General features: G+C 38.5%; 1 protein-coding gene across 2 annotated transcripts in view; it reads right to left on the minus strand.

Annotated features, from left to right (window-relative positions):
* Positions 1-1,370: 1,370 nt before the first annotated feature.
* Positions 1,371-24,812, minus strand: part of KLHL12_1 (Kelch-like protein 12) — a 32,144-nt gene continuing 8,702 nt past the window's right edge. The window contains exons 5-10 of one of the 2 annotated variants that reach the window (XM_051209205.1): positions 23,707-23,928; positions 21,873-22,065; positions 17,139-17,337; positions 10,493-10,753; positions 5,510-7,481; positions 1,371-4,856 (exon numbers count right to left, since the gene is read on the minus strand). In XM_051209205.1, the coding sequence (XP_051074639.1) occupies positions 4,428-4,856; positions 5,510-7,481; positions 10,493-10,753; positions 17,139-17,337; positions 21,873-22,065; positions 23,707-23,928 (3,276 nt within the window). In that variant the 3' untranslated portion in view covers positions 1,371-4,427. Of the gene's footprint in view, positions 7,482-10,492; positions 24,577-24,812 lie in introns of those variants that run through there. The other variant, XM_051209206.1, reaches the window with a different exon arrangement.

Consider the following 24,812-nt stretch of genomic DNA (forward strand, 5'->3'; position numbering starts at 1 on the left):
ACACGGTAGTTTCGGTTGAGTTTGTTGTATCCGAGGGTACTTATCGAGTAGTGGTTGATAGAGTGGGTCTATCATATGTTTAACTGTGACTGGGGATACTCTACAACCAGTAAAAGAAGTTACGCAAACGGACAAATTAGTGTTCGCGTCTACTAGCCTCCGTTTGCGCGTATCGATGATCAGATTGTGGTGTTGTAGAAGGTCCATACCAATGATTGGTATAGAAACATCTGCAACAACGAAAATCCAGTGTATGGGTTTGCGTAAACCCACGTTAAGGTAAACGTACGTTTTGCCATACGTAGCGATCGGTTTTCCGTTTGCCGCCTGTAAGTTTAGGGTCGATTCGTGAAGCCGGTCGTTAGGATTTGCTGGGAGAACGCTAACTTCTGCGCCAGTGTCGACGAGGTAGCGAACTCTCGTTGTCACATCTGTGACGAATAACAGACGGCTTTGTTCGCCGGCTACGGTTGCCGTTAACGCGTGCCGGCTTGGAAGTTTCCCGAATTGTTTTTCGAATCAGTCGGTTTCGTGTTGGGAAAATTGCAGGGTTTTCTGCAATTTCTGGAAAACTTTCCATACTGGTTATGATACCAGCACCAGTCGGGGTTATCTGTCTCTCGTGGTCTAGAGACAAATCGCTTACGAGAAATGCTTCTACGTGGTGTGCGTGATCTCTTACGGTCGGTACGAAGACTAAGATAACGCGTGAGTGTGTGACATAAGTCGGTTATATCATTTTGAGTCGTGTGAGGCTTTTCTTTGACTGAAAATACCTCGGTAGTAGAAGGTTTCGTAATTTCTAGAATGCGGTCTGCAGATGCAGCTAGTTCGTCTAAGGCGTTGTTCTGGAACGAGACCAGAACTGCTTGCACCTGTTGGGGAAGTTTTGACAAGAAGAGTTGTTTGAATAGACCTTCGTCGAAAGTTCTTGGGCCTATTACCTCTCTCATCCGTTGCAACATGTCCGTCGCAGAACCGTGTTGCAGGTCGATGTTATTGAAGAGTTGATCTAACCTTTGTCGATCGGTTAGGTCTCCTCGTTTAAGAATCGAGCGTTTTAAGATTTCGTAAGGTTCGGAAACATTACTAGTAAACATACTAGGTGTTACGTACCTGTTGAATTCGCGCGGTAGTGCCTTGACTACTGCGAGGAATTGTGCACGTGTGTCGATCACGCCGTGCTCGGAGAAGTCGGCTTCTGCGTAGCAAAACCAGGCTTCGATGTTGTCGGGCCAGAAAGGCATCAGTTGAAACGAAGGTGGGGACAAAGTCTTAAGCTTGAGTACTTTAGGTGTCTGTTCAGTCATGATGAAGTATGAAGTACGATAATGAACGAGGGGAAAAAATATATATATCCAAGAAAAAACACGAAAAAAAAATCGCAATGTTTAAAAATAAATAATAAATAAGGCAATGATATATAAAAAATCCCAAAAAGGAACAGACTCACAGTTGCAATTAGGTGTACCAGATCACGTCGGTTTCACCAATGATGATGTCACAGGTATTCAGTGTTTGACAACGCTTCTACCAGCAACACCTTCTAATATATTTCGTTCCCACCAAGAGAAATCAAAAGACAGAGTCGAGGAGACCGGAAGAGTATATTTGGCGATGACCAATATATCGGAATTCTCTGATCTAATCTGGCTAGCGATTGCGGTTGATGTTGAGCACGGCGTTACCACACGTGATCTGGTGCAAATGCCTGACCGAGCGCCTTCAGCTAGATGAGTCCACTAAAACATATGGTCAGCATCCAATGTCGAAAACTTACAGAGCTATTTATTTTAGGGATTTATTTACCGCTACAGTAGCATCGAGCAACAATGCCAGAATGTTTGGGATGCGTTTCTCTCCTTCCAAATGCAAATTGTTGCTACAGGACTGGTCTGCGTCAACACCTGAACTAAGGATAGGGAGTGAAGCAGTTGAACACGTCGACAACTTCACTTATCTTGGAAGTCTGATCAGCCCTAATGGGTTGGTGTCTGACGAAATCTCATCACGGATTCGAAAAGCTCGGTTGGCGTTTGACAACTTATGTCACCTATGGCGAAGGTGAGATATCCGGCTATCAATTAAGGGACGAGTTTACTGTGCAGCAGTTCGTTTTATTCGTTTTTACGGCTGCGAAACGTGGCCATTAAGAGTAGAAGATACTTGTAAGCTACTAGTGTTTGATCACTGATGTCTTAGAAATATTGCTCGCATCTGCTGGGATCACTGGGTAATTAATAGTGAGGTTAGACGCAGGGTATTAGGGAATGATGGTAAATCAGTTGATGAGGTTGTGAATCTTTATCGACTGAGATGGTTGGGACACGTGTTACGTATGCCTGAACAACGATTACCACGACGCACAATGCCGACTAGTGTTGGGGATGGTTGGAAGAAAGTTAGGGGCGGACAAACCAAAACATAGCGTCAGTCCTTGAATTCACTAACTCCTAGTCTGAGTCATGTTGGTAGATACAGACTACTTGGGGTCCGCGCGGCTATTATAATGGTTGAAGACACCGGGTGAAATAAATCAGAATCGATCACAATGGTGTAGGTATATACACAATCTGTCTTCCCTCAAACTGTGAGATTAAATTAATTTATACCTTTCCTTCTACGAACTAATTCTTTCTTCTATACTATACCTTTATATGCAATACTTCTTTCACATATTACTATCATTCAAGTAACTACTTCCATGGATTCAGTGTTCATCCTGTTGTGCTAATGAGGTGTGACAACTTGGACCAATGTATATATGTTCCTTGTCCTACGTTGTAGCTGAGTCCCTGGTTTCAAATGAATTGAGCATCAGATAAAACGTTAATAATGAATACATTTTCTGTTACATCTTGACGAGTAGAAAGACATTACTTACTCTGAGGAAGGGGCTTACATCAAGTGACGAAACGTCAGAAACATGGTTTTCCTACTCACTGGGATACAACAAAAATTATATTTCACTTGTTCCTTGTATCGACGTTTTAAAGTCAACACGCTTTAACTTTCACTAATTTAGCTCTGAGGTATATTTTCACACCTCAGTGCTCACTACTCTCTAATACATAATTTGTCTTAAGATTTTTGAATAACAGTCAGCCAACAGAATGCAGTTAGACTGTTTCGTCAAACTGACACGTTAGTTGGTTCTATAGCAAACAGTTACACAACCGGCAATTTACAAATGTTGGTTCTGTTACTTGTCCTTCTTTCAGTACCACAAAGATGTAAAATTTGTCATGGACCTTCTATCTCAATCTTGTACTATAAGTCATGTACACATATTAAACAGTGTCACACCAGTACTTAAGGCCGTGTTCGACGCTTTGTTACAAAGATCTTCTTGATAAGCAATATCGCTCCACACCTAGACGTTATATTTGCTTTCTTACGATTACAACGTTATCGATTATACTACTGTGATAAAGTGCTTCCTTCTAATCTATGTTGTACCATATTAATCATATCTATAAAAGGCGCATCTGACGTCAAGAACTTACCATTATTGCTGAGAAACCCGTGTTAACATTAGGAAGCGAAAAACTACCAACCATTGTAGTATGACTATAAATGCATAAGGTATCTTCGCACGGTTTTTCGAAATGTTTTATTTATCTGAAAAACGCTGTGATTCGTATACGTGAGAAGTACTCAAACTATCAATAGGTATGTCGCATCTCTTCTTAACGCTTGAATTCATGGTAAGACATGATGCTATAGCTACATAAATCTCTTGAGTTTGCTCTAGTCATCTCGTACGTACGTAATACTCATATTTAGTGGTTAACCAGCTAGCTCAGTAAGCAGTAACAAGAGTAATATTGAAGCAGATATTTATTTTGGAGCTTTATCATAATGACAACTTCGGACTGTAATCACTACACTATGTAGTGGGAGACTGATAGTTATGTTCTACGAGATAACGTCAATGACTTAAAGTGTTGATTATTGTAAAAATCATTAGTTTCTTTGTGTAGATGTTTTGGTAGAACTAACACTCAATCAGTGTTATATCTTGAACACAGACGAGATCGCGTGACCACAGGTACGTACAAACAAATCAGTACACAACACTTAAGACTGAGACTACACGATCGCCCGTAGTCCTAACGATATAAACACAAGGAAGCTTTAAAGAAAATCAAGTATCACCTTGTTATGACTAAAAATATACAAATGTGAAGAGATAAAGTTTAGGAACAAACCGTACCAAAGATGCATGAAAATCAATCAAAAGGGAAAATGGAACAAAACAGACAAATGATCATGTGTAAGTGACGGCTGAAAACATTTGCAGAATTATTCGGTCACACTAACACAATAACTAAGCAAATAAAGAATGATAGATACAATAAACACCATGTAGGGCAATAGTAAATTAATAAAAATGAATATAATTCACAAAAAAATATGATATGAGATCATAAATCATCGTCAACCTGACCAACTGCAGGATTCCTCAGGACAACATCTAAGTCGTCTCCTTCTTCTCCTTCACCATCTGATCTTGTATCCGGTTGTGGTTCTGGACTGTCATCCACGTTACTTGGATTGCAAACCACTGTACATAATGTTATATCAGGCTCACAATTAGATGGATTATCTATCAGACTATGCGGTTGGTTTACAAGTGCATCATCAGAATTTGACGAACTACATCCAGGAGCACCTGTTGAGTGTATGGACTCAACAACTGATGTAGTGCACGTAACATCTGGCTTCACAGAAACACCAGTCTGATTAAGATTATCTGATTGGTTTCTGATTAGCAGATCATCTGATTCAGAATACGCGTGAGATGATTCGCTGACACCAAAAACAAAAGAGGTTTCCCCTATGGTGATTACTCTCTTGGAAGCAAACAAAAAAAAGCAAAAAAGCGTGAAAGTACAACGAAATCATTTAGTCTGAAATCTGATTTTCTTGCCATTTTGTACATAAATAGTAGGTACTTTTGAATGCTTGCCATTTACACGGATGCTGATTAGTAACCTTATTTGTTAAAGATACAGAACAATCATTATCTTCAACTCGACAAACAACGACTAAACCATTAACGTACTTAGCTACAAAATGTTGTGACCATCTAGAGAGCAAAGCTGCGGTTGGACAGAGTACTAGGCAAATATTATCATTGATAATCTCGCTGTACTCAGTCAGCCAGATACAACGTAGGACCAGGCACATATATAAATCGGTCCAAGTTGCCACACCTCATTAGCATAGCAAAATGAAGACCGGATATTCATAGGAGTAGTTAAGTCAATCGTGGCAATATATAGAAGACTCGCTGTACTAATGTGGCAACTTGAACTCATCACATATGCGTCATGTTCTGTGTTATTTATGGCTGACTGACACAAAAGGTGAATCACACTAATACTATATTATCTAATCTAACAATAAAACGCCTTTGTAGTAGTAACAGTCTGGACGACATAATTTAGTACTAAACGAGTGAGTGATATTTCATATCATGAATGGAAAATGGTAAAGGTCTTACCTGGTCATTAACTTCACATAATGAAGATGAGGCCTTCTGATCATTCGCCGAAGTAATTATTCTATCTTCTTGAGCACCATGAGTCTGACAGGATTCAGTATTATATCTAAAGGGCCATATTGGATCAGTTTTAAACGAATGGGGCATTACAGGTTTATATCGCTGACATAGTTGGTCAAATGTTGGCTTGTTACGGCAGATTGATGGGTCATTTACTTGTTGAGTGGAAGATGTGTTTCGTATGGAAGGAGGTAGTGCATTTAAAGTTGTTGTACATGAATTTTCCACGACTGTTGAAGAACATGGCTTAACTTTAGCAATTGGTATGGAGACTGAAGAATTACATGAATAACTGGATGCTAAAGTGATATCACATGGTTGTTCACAAGGTAGTTCAGAAGAATCGTTTGAAGATAAAACACATGGATTTGATTGAAGTTCTCTTGGTTTATTTATCAAAGTGTTCATAAAAGTGCGCGTTTTGTAACTTGAACGATCAGTACACTTGACCAAATCACCATGCTCTCGACTAACATCACCAAACGCATTAGTATGATCTTGTTCATCAGGTGAATCGCTCACCAAACTAACATAGTTTCTACTAGGAATATTATCTAAATTAACATTCCCAGAAATATTATCAGCTTGCGTCTCAATAACTACGTTATTAGATGAGTCCTCATTAAAAGTGGTGGCCTTTGGAAAAGTACTGGCAGTAGGGTTTTCTATGACGGAAAATGTCGATATATTGGATATTGACCAGAAAACGTTATCTGAACCAAGACGGTTAATTGCATCAACGGATCTAAACAAATCATGCTTACATGATACAGAAGAGCCATATTCAGGGGCAGAATGATGTATATCAGATACCAAAGTAGGACTACTGCAACTGCTTCTCTGAGATGCTGGTAAGTGAGACCCAGTAACAGTTGATGCATCAAAATGAGAAGCATTAAGATTAGAGGCTAACTCGTTTATGTCAACGTTTCCGCAGTTGTCTAGTAGTTGGTCCGTTTGTTGCATCATACTGAATGCAGAATTGACAGTAGATTCATTATTTTGGATGATATAACATTCCTCAGAGGAAGAAGGTATATTATCTAAAGTATGGCTAAGAGTTTCATTATGATTTAATAATGGATTCTCGACCTGTTGAGTTAAGTGAGATATGGGTGTAGTGTTACAGCGTAAAATATTATGTGGGTTGCATAACAAGGATGGAAGAAGTGATCTATTATTTCTGGGGTTGTGCATTCCTTGTGCAACATATGGTAAACGCATACTTTTGGGATTCCAAACATTTATATTACCAGGATATAAACTGGATGCAGTCAACGAAAGTAAATGCCTTGGTGGTCTAGAGTTTCTTAATTCTCTCCCATTAACAGAAGCAGTATTTGACAAACTATTCTGTCGTGAAGAATGACTACGAACTTGACGATTAGATCTACGATGAGTGGAAGACAGGTGAGAATTTCCAGGAGATTGAGAATTAACATTACATACATTCATACTTGCAGATGGACAACCAAATTGTGAACCAGTACGAAAGGGTTCACTGACTGACGAAGACAGAACATTTCGAGTGGATGATGATGGACTACCCTGAAACGATGATGGATTAGTGTGACCAACAGAAATCTGTGTGTTTATGCGTACATTATTAGTTCGATTTGTGTTAAAGTCGTTTAGCTGCCAAGTGGATGACTGATTGATTGCTGAATGAAAATTAACCGAAGCAGATGAAACAGCTGATGGAGATGAATGAATATTAGTGGAGTTCATTACGTTTCTTGATGTTAGCATTGGCGTAAGAGTATCTTGACTGATAGAACATGTTGGGAATCGTACAACACACATACCAGTGTCACATCGTTCATGATTCATTCTACTTTCTTCGTGTAGCCACCACGTATTTTCGATTGGATCGTACGACTCTACAGTATCCAGTAGACTATTACCATTATATCTATAAGATCAAAATGGATAAGGATAATAAGCATTTTATTGAAAATATGATATGCTCTTCGCTAAAGAATGTAAAGTCATTATTTAAAAAATGAATAAGATGGGAAGCATCCATTGAAACGTAAAAAAACAAAAATGAATTCAGAGAATAGTCTTCTATTCGGCTAATCTATTCTCAAAGCTGTATCATGGTAAATAAATATTTTTTTTCTAAAATGATGATTAACAATACGTTTGTTAACAACAACAATAACAGTAGTAATTTACTGAACACAATAGAGGTAAAATATATAAAAGCACGATGTTATTTTTACTAAAAAAATTGAAAATATATTGGTTAAGATCTTGAATATTAATCAAAATATAGATTAGTAATTGTGTAGAAGGATCGTTGTAAAATGATAAGAACAAATGTTAGGATTGAAATAACATTGTAATCAGAAATAAGTCAGGGGAGAAGTCAACAGAGGAAAGGAGGGCAATGAGTTTGGAAAACTAGAGGTTAAGACCATGATAGAATAAGAGGTACAATAACTTTCTTTTGTATACAGTTTTAGTTTCTCTAGATGTATGACGAAGTTTTTAACAGAGCTAAGAATGTGGAAGGTCAGTGTCATTGACAGAATTCTATTTACTTTGTAGACATCTTAAGACGTTGAGTCTGTTCACAAGACGTTTGATTATGAAGCTTCTGATGGATTCATTATGACCACTTTTCAGATATGCCTGATTATTTATTTGAACTGTTGAATAGAGCCCACATTATTTTTAATAATCACTGTCATCTAAATCATATTCTACAGACTTTAAACAACTGTTACTAAGTATTGAGGTTATCAATTGAAGTGAAAAACAAATAGAACATCGAATTTATCGTAATTTAAATGACTCCCCCAAATGCCCTGGCGCGGCAGAGAGTGGGGAGAGTCAGCACTCTCTCCTGAAATGCTCTTACATGGCCACGCATATACAATCACTACCAGGGAAGTCCTACTCACTGCCTTCTCGCGGAGAGGTGTTGTTTAAGAAATTGAGAGGACGATGTTCGGCGCTTCAACCGGGTTGATGGACTCAGAGATTTCACCTAGAGGAGTTGGAAAACCCTGATTCCAAACCAATGGTGCACATAGGCTCCAGTATCCTGAGGGAACAAAAGGCGTATAAACCTATTGGTGGTCGCCGACTACTATGGGAGTGCATCTCCTAACTTTGCTCCACTGCCTTGTGGATCAGACCTTTAGATAGAAGGCTCTGGGTGTGGTGCCCTAGGAAAACCACCTGTTTCAGTTTGGGCACCCAGACAGTATCCCAGCCTTCAAACAAATCGAATGATTTATGTACTGCATATGTATTCGGCGCCCCTTTGTACCAATATTTATGTGTTCAAATAAATAAATAAATATGTAAATGACACAGAAACATGACGGAACTCTTTAACTTGCATCACTTTTGAGGTTAATGGTCTCTAGTTGACCTATGCTCATCAGTAACCTGATTGTTTACATAATACCATGTAGCAGGATAAAAGAATCCATTCAGAAATATTTCAAACATACTAACCTTTCTTCTGCTAATATTCCTTTATTTGAGCTATTTGTACAACGGGATTGATACTACTGAGTACGGATTTATGTACTTAGCTTTAACCCATGTTGGTTGTGTGTGGGTGTTTTGGGAGGGTGTAATGACACTATCATAGCATCCATACTGAATCAGTAATTTGGAGTTCGAACCTTTCACATACTGGTTGAAAGGTGATCTGCTGTAACCTCACTAGGCAGCCGCTACTATGAAACATCAAAATTTAACATACTAAACAAACAAGTTGCCAATTCTTTTCCTTGAAAAACCTAATCAGTTCATTATTTTTAAAAGTCGTGCCAAAATTATAGAAAAAAGTATTATAGTATTGTTTACTAATCATTTGGTGAACATACATAAAAAGTTTGAAGTCAAAAATAGAACCAGCATTTAATACAATGAGCAACAAATGGCTTTCGATTAAGATCACACGTTTCATAAGAAATCTCGGGATTATATTGATAATATGCTGAAAATCCCCATTTTGACATTTGGTAAATAAAGAAGGAACGAATTGAGAGAAGAAATTTCTTTTCAATTAGTTTTTTATCATATATATTCTCGGAAGACTACATAAGCAATCAATCGCTACAGTAAAATTAAAGTGAAGTAGACCTGAATTCATAATCACACAGCTGGAAAAGTAATTTAATTATTATACCCATAATATCAGTAAGTTTATCAAGTATGAAAAGCCTACTAGAATATTATTTATTTATTTTAACACATAGATATTGGTACAAGGAGGCACCAAATACATATGCGCCACACAAATCTCATTCGATATGTGTGAGGGCTGTGATACTGCCCGGGTGCCCAGACCGAAGCAGGTGGTTTTCTTAGGGGGCCACTCCCCGAGCCTTCGACCTGAAGGCCTGATCCACAAGGCAGTGGAGCATCGTAAGGAGATGCAGTCCCATGGAAGCCGGTGACCAACAGTTGGTTCATACGCCATTTGTTCCCGAAGGATACTGGAGCCCATGTGCACCATTGGTTTGGAATCCGGTTAAAGCGCCGGACATTCGCTTTTCGTCCTCTCATTTTCGTAAACAACACCCCCACCACGGGAAGGCAGTGAGTAGGACTTCCCTGGCAGAGGCTATATACGCGTGGCCATGTGAGAGCATTTCGAGAGGGAGAGCGGACCCTCCCCACTCTCGGCCGTACCAGGGCATTTGGGGGCCTAGTGGCTCAGTGGTCTAGTTTGGTTAAGCGCGTGGCGCGAGACCGATAGGTCCTGGGTTCGAATCTCGCGGGGCGGGACCGTGGATGCACACTGCTGAGGAGTCCCGTGCTAGGACGAAACGGCCGTTCAGTGCTTCCAGGTTTTCAATGGTGGTCTAGTTTCAATTGAATCATGATTTCACTCAAAAAAATATATAAAAACTCTACTAGAATATACCAAAACAGTACTAAAGAATGGTTGCTCACCCAGCAGCAACATAAATCTTGCCAGCCAATGGGCAAGCACCAACGTAACAACGAGGGACATTCATACTTGTAACCAAAGTCCACTGAGCCAACCATGTATTATAGGCTTCTACAGTATCCAAATGTGAAGGACCGCGGCCCTCAGCGCCACCATAACCACCGCATACATAAATAGTATCCCCCAACAAAGCACAACCAGCTCCCGACCGACGCATGTACATTGGTTTGCACACAGACCACGTACCACAATGAAGATCAAAGCTAATTAAAATAAAAAGTACCGATAATAAATCCATGATGCACAAACGATAGACATGCGAAGTTCGCAAGAATGACACTTTTAAAGGGTTCATTTGACACAAGCCTTTCATGAAATTATGAAAAAATAAAGATATTAACAGTCATTTGTGTCTATTAATATTTTTTAAATTCACAAATCAGTTATTTCAGGAGTAGATTTTAATAAACAAGGGAAACAGAAAAACATTTATATGACAGATCAATAAACGAATCATGAACAGGTATACAAATGTTTGTGCAGTATTAATGTTAAGAATTAGTGGTATTCGATCAGTTTGGTAGTAATATTAATAATCATGACATGACAGATAGAAAAGCAATCTCTTTGGTTGTTTGGTGACTTTTATCTTTATTCCTGACTAACGATATACCAAATATGGAGTGGAGCGTTAATGCTTAAAGAACATGTTATAACGCTCGGCTTTACTTCGTCTAATGTTATAACGGTTGGGTTTCCACTTTTACATGTATGGGATGTTAATTTACCTTAGACAAATATCTACACTAGATTCCCTCCCAGTGTCTATTCTACAGGACTTCAACACAACTCAGATCAAGAACACGTGATTAGCCTGACCACAACGTAAATATATTTCCACACCAAAAAACGCGACACAATCCAACAACAATGAACAATCAACCAATGGTTGGAGACTCTTGGTGACATGGCTCAGAATCGATCACAATGGCGTCGGTGTACACACTCTCTGTCTTCCCTTAAACTAAGAGATTAAAATCGTTTCATATCTTTCTTTCTACGAACTAATTCTTTCTTCCTGTACTATATCCTTATTGCAATCTTTCTTTTATATATTACCACCTCTGAATTAACTACTTTCATGAACCCGGTGTTCATCTTGTTGTGTTAATGAGGTATGGCAACTTGGACAGTTGCATATATGTGCCTGGTCATATGTTGTAGCTGACTGACTGACTGAATAATAATAAGGATAGGGGAATATATAATTCATCTGACACCTGTCAGACTATCTACATGTCTGACTAAGCAGACAACCAGTCATTATCATTCTCGCCCACACATCAGAACTCCACGTTTAAACACTGGGACATTGGTTTTAAACATATTCCTATCTTTAATTTTATTCTTTATAAATAGCAGCATACAATTTTTAACGAAAGAAATCTCTTGTTTCGTTATTATTCGGATAGTATATTATGGTACATTTATTTCGTTCTTAATATATATCTTTTCGGTGAGACTATAATTTATGGACGAACCAATGAGGTATAAGATAAAAGGTCTCGGATTTTGGCGCGAAATTCACTTATCCATTTGGCCAAATAAAGTTTTGGCATTATAGCTTATGTCAGTTCGTGATGAAAACCCTAAATCTAATTCCTAACCTCAACCATCAACTGTAAATCATAATTCTAATTCCTCACACTGATTTATAACCGTCATTGTTGAATAACCAAAAGGTTCCATGTCCATTTACGTAGGGTTGTTTAACTAAACTTCACGGATATAGAACGTCTTATACTTATTGTATATCTCAGTAGAACTATAAACATTTCTTCATGTACTCATCAGCTACGAAGTATGAACTGAACAAATAGACAATAATGATGACTATTCGGAAAAAGACATATTGGAATAAATTAAAATGATCAAGTGGAGGAATTATATTGCAAAACATCCAAATAAAATAAGTGGACATAGAATAATGCACACATGGAAATACCGATTAATGAAACTGTAGTTCAGAAAGTAAACATGAAATCAAGGCTAATGATGATTAATCCCAGTTTCATAGATTGTAATGGCTATTGTTTTACACGTACTTACACATTGTTATTTGACAACTGAAAGTTATGTTATTCGGGTGGTATCTTTTGTACATAATCAATGATTTCATCCTATTTGGTCAGTGGCTTACATACTATATATTTATTGAGTCGGGATTCGGGCCTCGACTTTATAACTATTCATACTCTAAGTTACCTTTATCATTGGTTAATAAATAGTGATATCGTTATACGCTTGGGTCAGTTAGTGCTAATATTTAGCACACTTATAGTTTTTCGTCATATACATAAGGTTTTGATTGGGTTTTTGTCGAGAACTAGTTACACATTATCTTAAGTTAACAACAATCCGATTACACCGGCCGAATCTGTTAAGAAATACGGCTGGTATTACTCCGAAAATAAAAACGGAGGTGTACAGTGTTTTAATGAATTTAGGTAGGACAGCACAGCAGTAGATTGACATTAAACGATTCTGAATCAGACACACTATTTAGTAGTCAACTCATGTAAGAGATTTTCGTACCAACAGTGGTATTATAACAAAGATGTATGTTAGGTTATTTCAAATGAGAAATAAGTTTTAATTCCTCTTGTATGTAATGGAAAACTATTTTTTGATTTACATAACTGTGTTGCTTGCTAAAGCTCGACAACCTTTATAGGACGGTGTCTCTTTCAACACAAATATAATTGTATGAAATACTACGCGGTTCTCTACATATCTGATTCCATGACAAATTCCGTTCCATTTTGAAAACAGTTGTTATTTTAAAAACACTTAAACCAATTTCCGAAAATATCACCTTCCTGGTACAGTAATAACTCAATCTGTAGCTCTTCTAGAGCTACTGCCGGTCCCAAGCCCGGTTAAAGAAGGAGGGTTGGGCAAAGGTAAGCAACCTCATCCAGCAGAAAACAAACTTGCTAAAAACACAGCTAACAAGATTAAACATTTTAACCTCTGCCCTGGGGGTTGACAGAAGAACTATGACACGTCATGAGGAAAGCTGAGATTCTACGGAAGTCTCAAGTTCTATATCCCTTCCAGTAAGCAGAGTAAAAAGTTGTAAAGATACATGAAAAGTCAGGAAAATGTGGCTGACCGGAAGGACCACCGAAAAAGCGACGGAAATGATAACATAAAAATTGACTATCCCTCACAATAACTGAGAACATACAATCCAAACGGCAAAATCAAACCCTAGATACGGGAGAAATGTTGCTATACTCCGATCACGAAGAAAATGCTCCACACACACAGGGAGTCGCTCTGATGCTGTTCAAAGAAGCACGAAATGCACTTATAGGATGGGAATCTCACGGATACAGGATCATCAAGGCATCCTTCAAAACAAAAAAGAAGGCAATCATAATGAATGCTATCCAGTGTTATGCACCCAACAATGACAGCAATGACGACAATAAGGATCAGTCCTATGAGAGGCTGCAATCAATTATAGCGAAGTGTCCAATAAAAGACCTGACCATCCTGATCAGAGACTTAAACTCCAAGATCAGAATGGACAACACCAAATATGACGATATCATGGGACAACATGGACTGGGAGAGAGGAACGAAAATGATGAGAGATTTGCGAACCTATATGCATTCAACAAATTGGTTATAGGCGGCACAATATTCCCATACAATCGCATACACAAAGCTACATGGATCTCACCGGATCACACCACGGAGAACCAGATAGATCATATTTGTAACAATAAAAATTCAGAAGGACAATGGGAGATATGAGAATCAGGAAGGAGGGGAGCTGACATAGCTTCAGATCATCAGCTGCTTGTGGCCATGATGAAACTGAAGCTAAAGAAACACTGGACATCTGGGGAAACATCAGTACAAAGGTTCAATACAGAATTCCTGTGATACACTAACAAACTCAACCAATTCAAGATAACTCTCAACAGAAGATTCCGAGCATTACAAGATCTACTCGAAGAAGAAACTACGATGGAGTATAATTGGAAAGGAATCAAAGAAGTACTGACTTCAACATGCCAGGAGGTGCTGGGCCGCAACAAGCATCATCACAAGGAATGGATCTCTATAGAAACTCTGGACAAGATTCAATAAAGGAAGAACAAGAAGACAGCGATTAACAACAGCCAAACACGAGTAGAGAAAGTCAAGGCACAAGCTGAATACACAGAAGCAAAGAAGCAAGTGAAGAGGAGCATTAGAGCTGACAAGCAGAAATATGTAGAAGAGCCAGCAACGACAACGGACAAAGCCTGAAGAGAAGAAAATATGAGACAGTTATATGACACAACAAAGAAACTAGAAGGGAAATATAGTAAACCAGAGAGACTGATCAAGGAAAAAGAAGGCAAGACAATCACCGAGATTCAAGAACAGAGGAACAGATGGGTAGGTTACTTCGAAGAGTTCTTGAATAGATCAGCTTCATTGAAACCACCGGACATCGAAGCAGCACCTACTGTAAAATGTGATTGATAGACGAACTCACCAATAATAAAGGGAAACGCCCACCACCACATTAACTCCCTTTGAGCTTGTACTACTGTATCTCTTTATTAACCAATCACAGTTTGATGTTCATTGTAAAACAAAATTTGCTTGTTGACTCATTTTTCCTATTCTCTGGCTACTGTTCGGTAAGTTATTTGTCTGTTTTTCCCTGTATTAATAGACCGTACAGTTTGTTTGTACACTAACGATGTTAATTTATGTATTAGAAACAGATAAAGTTTATCTAGCCAAATAGCTTGCTTTTTCTGACTTTGGCCAAACCAAGACTCTGTATTCGACGGTCTAAAGAATAGCTCAGAATTAAACCTGTAAGAAATTACTCCCTACACCTACAGACCTTCCTGTAGATCTCACTCCAAAAACGACAGAAGAAATCAGGATGGCCATCAGACAAATCAAGAGCGGAAAGCAGCAGGACCTGACAATATGCCAGCTAAGACTCTAAAGTCAGACACAGAAGTAACTGCACGTATACTTCACGTGCTATTCAGGAAGATTTGGGAGGAAGAATAAGTGCCAACAGGCTGGAAAGAAAAACACTACATCAAAACATCAAAGAAAGGAGATCTGAGCAAATGTGAGAACTTCTTCGACACTATGGTATACCTGAGAAGATCGTCAACATCATCCAGAATTCATACGACGGACTATAGTGCAATGTGTGGCACATATATATTTGGTGCCCTCTTGTACCAATATTTATGTGTTTAAATAAAATAAAACTACAGTGCAAATTCGTACATGAAGGACAGCTGAAAGATGTTTTCCAAGTAAGAACTGGAGTCACACAAGGTTGCCTAATCTCACCCTTTCTCTTTCTTCTGGTGGTCGACTGGATTATGATGACCTCAACATCTGAGGGAAAGCACGGAATACAATGGACAGCTCGGAATCAATTAGAAGATTTGAACTTCACAGATGATCTAGCTCTTCTACCTCATATACACCAGCAAATGCAGATGAAGACAACCAGTTTAGCCGCAGCCTCTGCGTTAGTAGGCCTCAACATACACAGGAAAAAGCAAGATCCTCAAATACAACACAGAGAACAACAACCCAATCACACCTGATGGAGAAGCTCTGGAAGACGTGGAATCGTTCACGGACCTAGGAAGCATCATCGATGAACAAGAGGATCGGATGCAGACGTAAAGGCAAGGATTGGGAAAGCAAAGGCCGCATTCCTCCAATTGAAGAACATATGGAACTCAAAACATCTGTCAACCAATGTCAAAGTGAGTATCTTCAATACGAACGTCAAGACAGTTCTACTACGCGGAGTTGAAACTTCGAGAACTACCATAACCATCATCAAAACAGTAGAAGTATTTATAAATAATTGCTTATGTAAGATACTTCAGATCTGTTGACCGGACACTATCAGTAACAACCTACTATGGCAGAGAACAAACCGGCTTCCAGCTGAAGAGGAAATTAGGAAAAGATGTTGGAGGTAGATAGGATATACATTGCAGAAATCATTAAACTGCATCGCGAAGCAAGCCTTAACTTGGAATTCTAAAAGGAAACGAAAAACAGGAAGACCAAAGAACACATTGCGTCGGTAATTTGAGGCAGACATAAGAAGAATGTACAGCAATTGAAAACAGCTGGAAAGTATTGTCCAGGACAGCATAGGATGGAAAGTGCTGGTCAGCGGCCTATGCTCCACGAGGTGTAACAGGCCTAAGTGAGTATGTACAATAACGGTGTTGGCGTAATTGGAATAACATGGTAGGACAACACAATTTATTCCACTGAAATACAAAAGATTATGCTTATATTTGAAATTCAATCAGTTTGAAAAAAAAGTTATTTAGACGATTACGGTTGGATTCTAAAACCGTAATGCAACGAGGCATGAATGCATTGACATTCTGGCTTCAGACATTTGAAAGAACAAGATTAAGAAACAGGTCTAGTTTATTTTTTTCAAATACAAACTTAATGATTAGCTTTTTATAGTCCTGAATAAACTTTTTTTTAGATATCAGGCAACTAAGACTAGAAACTGAGAAACAATAGATAAGCCTTATTAAAATTATTTTCGACTACATTTCAACTTACGCTTCCATGCTGTTCAGTAGGTGGAATCCATCATAACCTCCTAAACAGTAAAGTGTATCATCTACAACAACAAGACCTGCGCCTTCTCTTGCTGTAGTCATTTCTTCCAAAATTCTCCACTCGTCAATTTTTGGATGATAAACTTCAAAGGACCGAAGACGCGACTGACCATCGAAACCACCACAGACATAGATTAGACCTAAATTAAACAAGAATTCATAAGTGAAAAATAATCCTTCTTGTGAAACTCAAATCAATCGACAGATAAATAGGTAAAAGTGTAAAAACAGCATATCGTAAAAGGGAGTAGCGACAGATAACTTTAGTATGATTCGAAAACCAATTGATGAGATATGTTATCATTAGCAATATCACAATAACAGGTAAGTCATTTCTACTGTTCTCCAAGGACAAAACTGCCCTGCACAAAATTGGTGATCTTTACAAAAAAACATTTGCCTTTTCATCAGCTGGGCACCCGGGCAGCATCATAGCCCACACACAAATCAAGTGAATTGTGTGGCGCATATGTATTCGGTGCCGCCTTGTACCAATATTTATGTGTTCAAATAAATAAATAAATAATAACTTCATAAAATTCATGAGGTAGACTACCAGAAGCATAAACACATAGATAAAATATAATCAATTATTATTTACCCAGCATTTAGGTATTCAAAATAACAAAAACGAGTGATAAAGGAGAGAACCTACAGGGAATTAGTACAGGTTTAAATTGGGATTTGCATATTCGTTATGTTTCTACTATGTACGACATAACGATCTTAGCGCACAGAATAGACATCGACTAAGGGCTAGCACTAGGTCAGCTTTTTCTTCTGCTCTTCTTCCTGTTCAGGGAGTATCCAAAAGAATCTTAGAACATATACCAAAGAATTTGATAATGAATAGCTTCCAACTACGTGGCAACGGCTTGAGAAAACATATAGTGAACACAGTTATTCAGTAAAAATTGGCATTACTTTTAGAGCAATGAATCGGTAGAATAACAACAAACTACTACATTATGCAGAAGCAGTGGTTATTCGTGTACACCCCACCTGGCACTGCCATGATGACAGATTCACTGATGGACTTCATTCCCTTCTATTATCTCTCGGTTTATCTGTTTGAAATCATCTTTATGTAATCGCGATACCATTTTCATTATTCACTTTAGTCAGATTTTTATTTCTAATTTGTGGTTATTACAACTACCCCTGCCACTTTAAAACTGGTCAATAGTGTTATTAATTGAAACATCCGATTACTTCCGTTTTCTCATAACCCCCTCAACTATTATCATCATCACTATTATGATTGTTTCACTACTGTTTCTTTGGTCACCACTACAACTCACTATTTTTTTATCCATCGAAATCATATCAATTTAAAGATGCATTATGTGATCCATTACGTCACAATCCCTCAATCCATTCATCTGTATAGTGAATTTTTATGAATATGGAAGGCATTTCCAAACATTTTCCACTAATGAACGAAATAAATTTATCTATGTTACAAAACCGAATAACATTTATAAAACACCATCTTGCATACAATTCAGTGAGTATACAGGAGACTTACTTACTTCTTTACGCCTGTTATACCTCGTGGAGCATAGGCCGCTGACCAGCACTTTCCATCCTATGCTGTCCTGGACAATACTTTCCAGCTGTTTTCAATTGCTGTACATTCTTCTTATGTCTGCCTCAAATTACCGACGCAATGTGTTCTTTGGTCTTCCTGTTTTTCGTTTCCTTTTAGAATTCCAAGTTAAGGCTTGCTTCGCGATGCAGTTTAATGATTTCTGCAATGTATATCCTATCTACCTCCAACATCTTTTCCTAATTTCCTCTTCAGCTGGAAGCCGGTTTGTTCTCTGCCATAGTAGGTTGTTACTGATAGTGTCCGGTCAACAGATCTGAAGTATCTTACATAAGCAATTATTTATAAATACTTCTACTGTTTTGATGATGGTTATGGTAGTTCTCGAAGTTTCAACTCCGCGTAGTAGAACTGTCTTGACGTTCGTATTGAAGATACTCACTTTGACATTGGTTGACAGATGTTTTGAGTTCCATATGTTCTTCAATTGGAGGAATGCGGCCTTTGCTTTCCCAATCCTTGCCTTTACGTCTGCATCCGATCCTCTTGTTCATCGATGATGCTTCCTAGGTCCGTGAACGATTCCACGTCTTCCAGAGCTTCTCCATCAGGTGTGATTGGGTTGTTGTTCTCTGTGTTGTATTTGAGGATCTTGCTTTTTCCTGTGTATGTTGAGGCCTACTAACGCAGAGGCTGCGGCTAAACTGGTTGTCTTCATCTGCATTTGCTGGTGTATATGAGGTAGAAGAGCTAGATCATCTGTGAAGTTCAAATCTTCTAATTGATTCCGAGCTGTCCATTGTATTCCGTGCTTTCCCTCAGATGTTGAGGTCATCATAATCCAGTCGACCACCAGAAGAAAGAGAAAGGGTGAGATTAGGCAACCTTGTGTGACTCCAGTTCTTACTTGGAAAACATCTTTCAGCTGTCCTTCATGTACGAATTTGCACTGTAGTTTTATTTTATTTAAACACATAAATATTGGTACAAGAGGGCACCAAATATATATGTGCCACACATTGCACTATAGTCCGTCGTATGAATTCTGGATGATGTTGACGATCTTCTCAGGTATACCATAGTGTCGAAGAAGTTCTCACATTTGCTCAGATCTCCTTTCTTTGATGTTTTGATGTAGTGTTTTCTTTCCAGCCTGTTGGCACTTATTCTTCCTCCCAAATCTTCCTGAATAGCACGTGAAGTATACGTGCAGTTACTTCTGTGTCTGACTTTAGAGTCTTAGCTGGCATATTGTCAGGTCCTGCTGCTTTCCCGCTCTTGATTTGTCTGATGGCCATCCTGATTTCTTCTGTCGTTTTTGGAGTGAGATCTACAGGAAGGTCTGTAGGTGTAGGGAGTAATTTCTTACAGGTTTAATTCTGAGCTATTCTTTAGACCGTCGAATACAGAGTCTTGGTTTGGCCAAAGTCAGAAAAAGCAAGCTATTTGGCTAGATAAACTTTATCTGTTTCTAATACATAAATTAACATCGTTAGTGTACAAACAAACTGTACGGTCTATTAATACAGGGAAAAAACAGACAAATAACTTACCGAACAGTAGCCAGAGAATAGGAAAAATGAGTCAACAAGCAAATTTTGTTTTACAATGAACATCAAACTGTGATTGGTTAATAAAGAGATACAGTAGTACAAGCTCAAAGGGAGTTAATGTGGTGGTGGGCGTTTCCCTTTATTATTGGTGAGTTCGTCTATCAATCACATTTTACAGTAGGTGCTGCTTCGATGTCCGGTGGTTTCAATGAAGCTGATCTATTCAAGAACTCTTCGAAGTAACCTACCCATCTGTTCCTCTGTTCTTGAATCTCGGTGATTGTCTTGCCTTCTTTTTCCTTGATCAGTCTCTCTGGTTTACTATATTTCCCTTCTAGTTTCTTTGTTGTGTCATATAACTGTCTCATATTTTCTTCTCTTCAGGCTTTGTCCGTTGTCGTTGCTGGCTCTTCTACATATTTCTGCTTGTCAGCTCTAATGCTCCTCTTCACTTGCTTCTTTGCTTCTGTGTATTCAGCTTGTGCCTTGACTTTCTCTACTCGTGTTTGGCTGTTGTTAATCGCTGTCTTCTTGTTCTTCCTTTATTGAATCTTGTCCAGAGTTTCTATAGAGATCCATTCCTTGTGATGATGCTTGTTGCGGCCCAGCACCTCCTGGCATGTTGAAGTCAGTACTTCTTTGATTCCTTTCCAATTATACTCCATCGTAGTTTCTTCTTCGAGTAGATCTTGTAATGCTCGGAATCTTCTGTTGAGAGTTATCTTGAATTGGTTGAGTTTGTTAGTGTATCACAGGAATTCTGTATTGAACCTTTGTACTGATGTTTCCCCAGATGTCCAGTGTTTCTTTAGCTTCAGTTTCATCATGGCCACAAGCAGCTGATGATCTGAAGCTATGTCAGCTCCCCTCCTTCCTGATTCTCATATCTCCCATTGTCCTTCTGAATTTTTTATTGTTACAAATATGATCTATCTGGTTCTCCGTGGTGTGATCCGGTGAGATCCATGTAGCTTTGTGTATGCGATTGTATGGGAATATTGTGCCGCCTATAACCAATTTGTTGAATGCATATAGGTTCGCAAATCTCTCATCATTTTCGTTCCTCTCTCCCAGTCCATGTTGTCCCATGATATCGTCATATTTGGTGTTGTCCATTCTGATCTTGGAGTTTAAGTCTCTGATCAGGATGGTCAGGTCTTTTATTGGACACTTCGCTATAATTGATTGCAGCCTCTCATAGGACTGATCCTTATTGTCGTCATTGCTGTCATTGTTGGGTGCATAACACTGGATAGCATTCATTATGATTGCCTTCTTTTTTGTTTTGAAGGATGCCTTGATGATCCTGTATCCGTGAGATTCCCATCCTATAAGTGCATTTCGTGCTTCTTTGAACAGCATCAGAGCGACTCCCTGTGTGTGTGGAGCATTTTCTTCGTGATCGGAGTATAGCAACATTTCTCCCGTATCTAGCATTTGCTGTCCAGTTTATAATTTGAATAGTGATAAAACTCAAACTCAGCAATAATTTAAAAGGCATCAATAACAAATTTGCAATATAATTACACCTGAATTATTGAGAGACAAATTATTTTCATACTCTAATAGCTACCTTTGTTTGTACAAGCAGCAGATAGACCTCTTTTATAGTGCATTGGAGTAAGTAAACGCCAACCTTCTTCTCTCTGAGCGATATCAAGGGAGTATACGGTATTTAGTCTTTCATTTCCATCAAAACCACCAATGACGTAGACACATGTACCCAATGAACATGCTGCTACATAGCGGTAACTTATCGGTAAATCCTAAAAAATGTTAATTAAAAACATGGATGTTTTTTATATGAATTACAGGGCTTGTTGGACGACGAACTTTAGATCAATTTATTTCCAACTTAATTTGAACAAAACAACGCATAGTCACCTTGCTATTTAATTTTGGATTAGCAAACAAATTAATTTTTGAAATGGAGCTACTTTGTTAAGTTTACTAATCATAAATTAGCTACTACCACCACTACTTTATCCCTTGTTAGCTACAGGAATATAGAAACGAAGGGAGTTCAGCACTATTGAGTGCTGTAAAAGATCAATTATGAGGGCTCTTTCTTCACTGAAACATAACTCCTGCTGGTTTATGATGTCAGATGTTTGGAATTGAGACCAAAACATGAAATGAAGACAGGCAACCTATGAATGGAATGATACTTTAGACCTGCACATAGTGGTAACTTTATGCACGACTAGCAGTAGCCATTCAAGAATAACAGCAAAGATAAGATTTAGAGTAAGAATACGTCCGGTTCCTTTAACCTAAGAGGGCGAGTAATTTTAATATCGAAATTCCAGGAGTAAGGTAGAATCATTGACTCACAGTTTGGTATGCGAACCTTGAAGTAATTAGTGAGTTGCATATAGCTTTAGCTTGGTTTGCAATTTACAAATAAAGATCAACAAAAGCTCAAAATTGTTAAGATTCTGGATAATCTTTTGACAGACAAACTAATTTTGTAAAGACTACACATTTTAGCTATCAGCTATAATCACAAACGAATGAGGGAAATGAAATCTTTAGAACTTTTCGTCCTCGAATTCAGATATTTGTTTACAGAAGTTTTAGTTCACTGTACATCTTTTAAGCTAGAGCAAACAAACCTTCGACCAAAAAAGCCTATAACTATTCCATACAATGCATAAAAAATCTGTAATGCTAGTAATCCAAATAAAAAAATCGACAGATAATAATGAAACAAATTATATCGGGAAATAGATTAGGTGCCTGATAAAACACTGGATTTGAAGATTTAAAAGTTCGGAGAATGTGAAAACTTGATAACATAATAACAATAAGTAAAGTAAAGGTAGAATCTAGTTGAACTGACTCGAAAAAAAAACTTACAGAAAGAAATGCCCCCAAACACCCTGGTACGGTCAAGAGTGGAGAGAGCCAACTCTTTTCCGAAATGCTCCCACATGGCCACGCATACACAATCACCATCAAGGAAGTCCTACTCAGTGCCTTCTTGTGGCGGACCGGTTGTTTACGAAATTGAGAAGACGATGTCCGGCGCTTCAACCGGGTTGGTGGACTCGGAGGGTTCACCTAGGGGAGTTGGAAAACCCTAATTCCAAACCAATGGTGCACATGAGCTCCAGTATCCTGAAGGAACAGAAGGCCTATGAACCAATCGTCGGTCACCCGCTACCATGGGACTGCATCGCCTGACGTTCCTCCGCTACCTTCAGGTCGAAGGTTCTGAGTGTGGCCCCTAAGAAAACCACATGCTTCGGTTTGTTCACCCGAGCAGTATCATAGCCCACACACAAATCAAGTGAATTGTGTGGTGCATATGCATTCGGTGCCCTTTATACCAATATTTATGTGTTTAAATAAATAATACAGTAAGAAATAAAAGATCTATAAATTGATACACCTTGATAACTTACAGGTAACTCGTTCCATTCTAAGGTTCGTGGGTTAAACATTTCAACGGAATCCGAAGGGTCCTGATCAGAACCGAAACCACCAATAACAACTAAGTACTCATTGCCACCGTCACGCTGACGAAATCTTCGATCACGCATTTCATGGCGTAAATCTGGACGTAAATGAAATCGTTTAGCATCATCTACCAAATCCCGACACTCGAGAGATTGTCGAATAAGACGCTAAAATTTGGAAATTGTGAACTTATTCATAGATAAAGATTACGTTGTAACATAACCGCTTTCATTAGTCATAAGTAACGTACAATCTGGAACAAACGTGAGTTAGTTGTAGATACAATCACATTAGCCCGAGACGAAATTAATAAGATGAAAAATACCGGGAACGAAATAATGCAGTGTCAATAATGGTGAGAAAGTTTGGCTTCAAAAGACAGAATAAAAACGTATGTATGAGTGATTACTAAGAATGAAAATTCAGAGGAGGCGAATGTATGTACGCTAGTGTTGATGATTCTAAGGGATTTCACCCAAAGTCTCCAGCTGTTGATCACATAAATCACAATTAAGTAGTTGCATATGTCAAAATTCAAGAAATGAGGAACAAGGAGGAAGTAATCAATATCAGCCGAACAAGAGTAGAGTAAACAAGCTGAATACACAAAAACAAACAAGCAGGTGAAGAGGAGCATCAGAGCCGACAAACGCAAATATGTGGAAGATCTAGCAATGACGGCAGAAAAGGCTACAAGAGAAGGAAACATGAAACGATTATATGATACAACAAAGAAACTCGCTGGATATTATCGTAAACCAGAACGACCAGTGAAAAGCAAGGAAGGCAACGTAATCACCAACATTGAAGAACAGAGAAACAGGTGAGTAGAGCACTTTAAGGAACTCTTCAGTCGACCAGCACCACTGAACCCACCCAACATCAAAGCAGAAACCACGGACCTCCCAATCAATGTTGACCCACCAACAATTGAAGAGATTAGCATGGCCACCAGATAAATCAAGAGCGGGGAAACAGAGGGACCAGACAACATTCCAGCAGAGGCACTGAAAGCAGACGCAGCAGTAACTGCAAAGATACTCAACATTCC

Source organism: Schistosoma haematobium, chromosome 1 (assembly GCF_000699445.3).
Source record: "Schistosoma haematobium chromosome 1, whole genome shotgun sequence".
In the NCBI taxonomy this organism is placed as follows: Eukaryota; Metazoa; Platyhelminthes; class Trematoda; order Strigeidida; family Schistosomatidae; genus Schistosoma; species Schistosoma haematobium.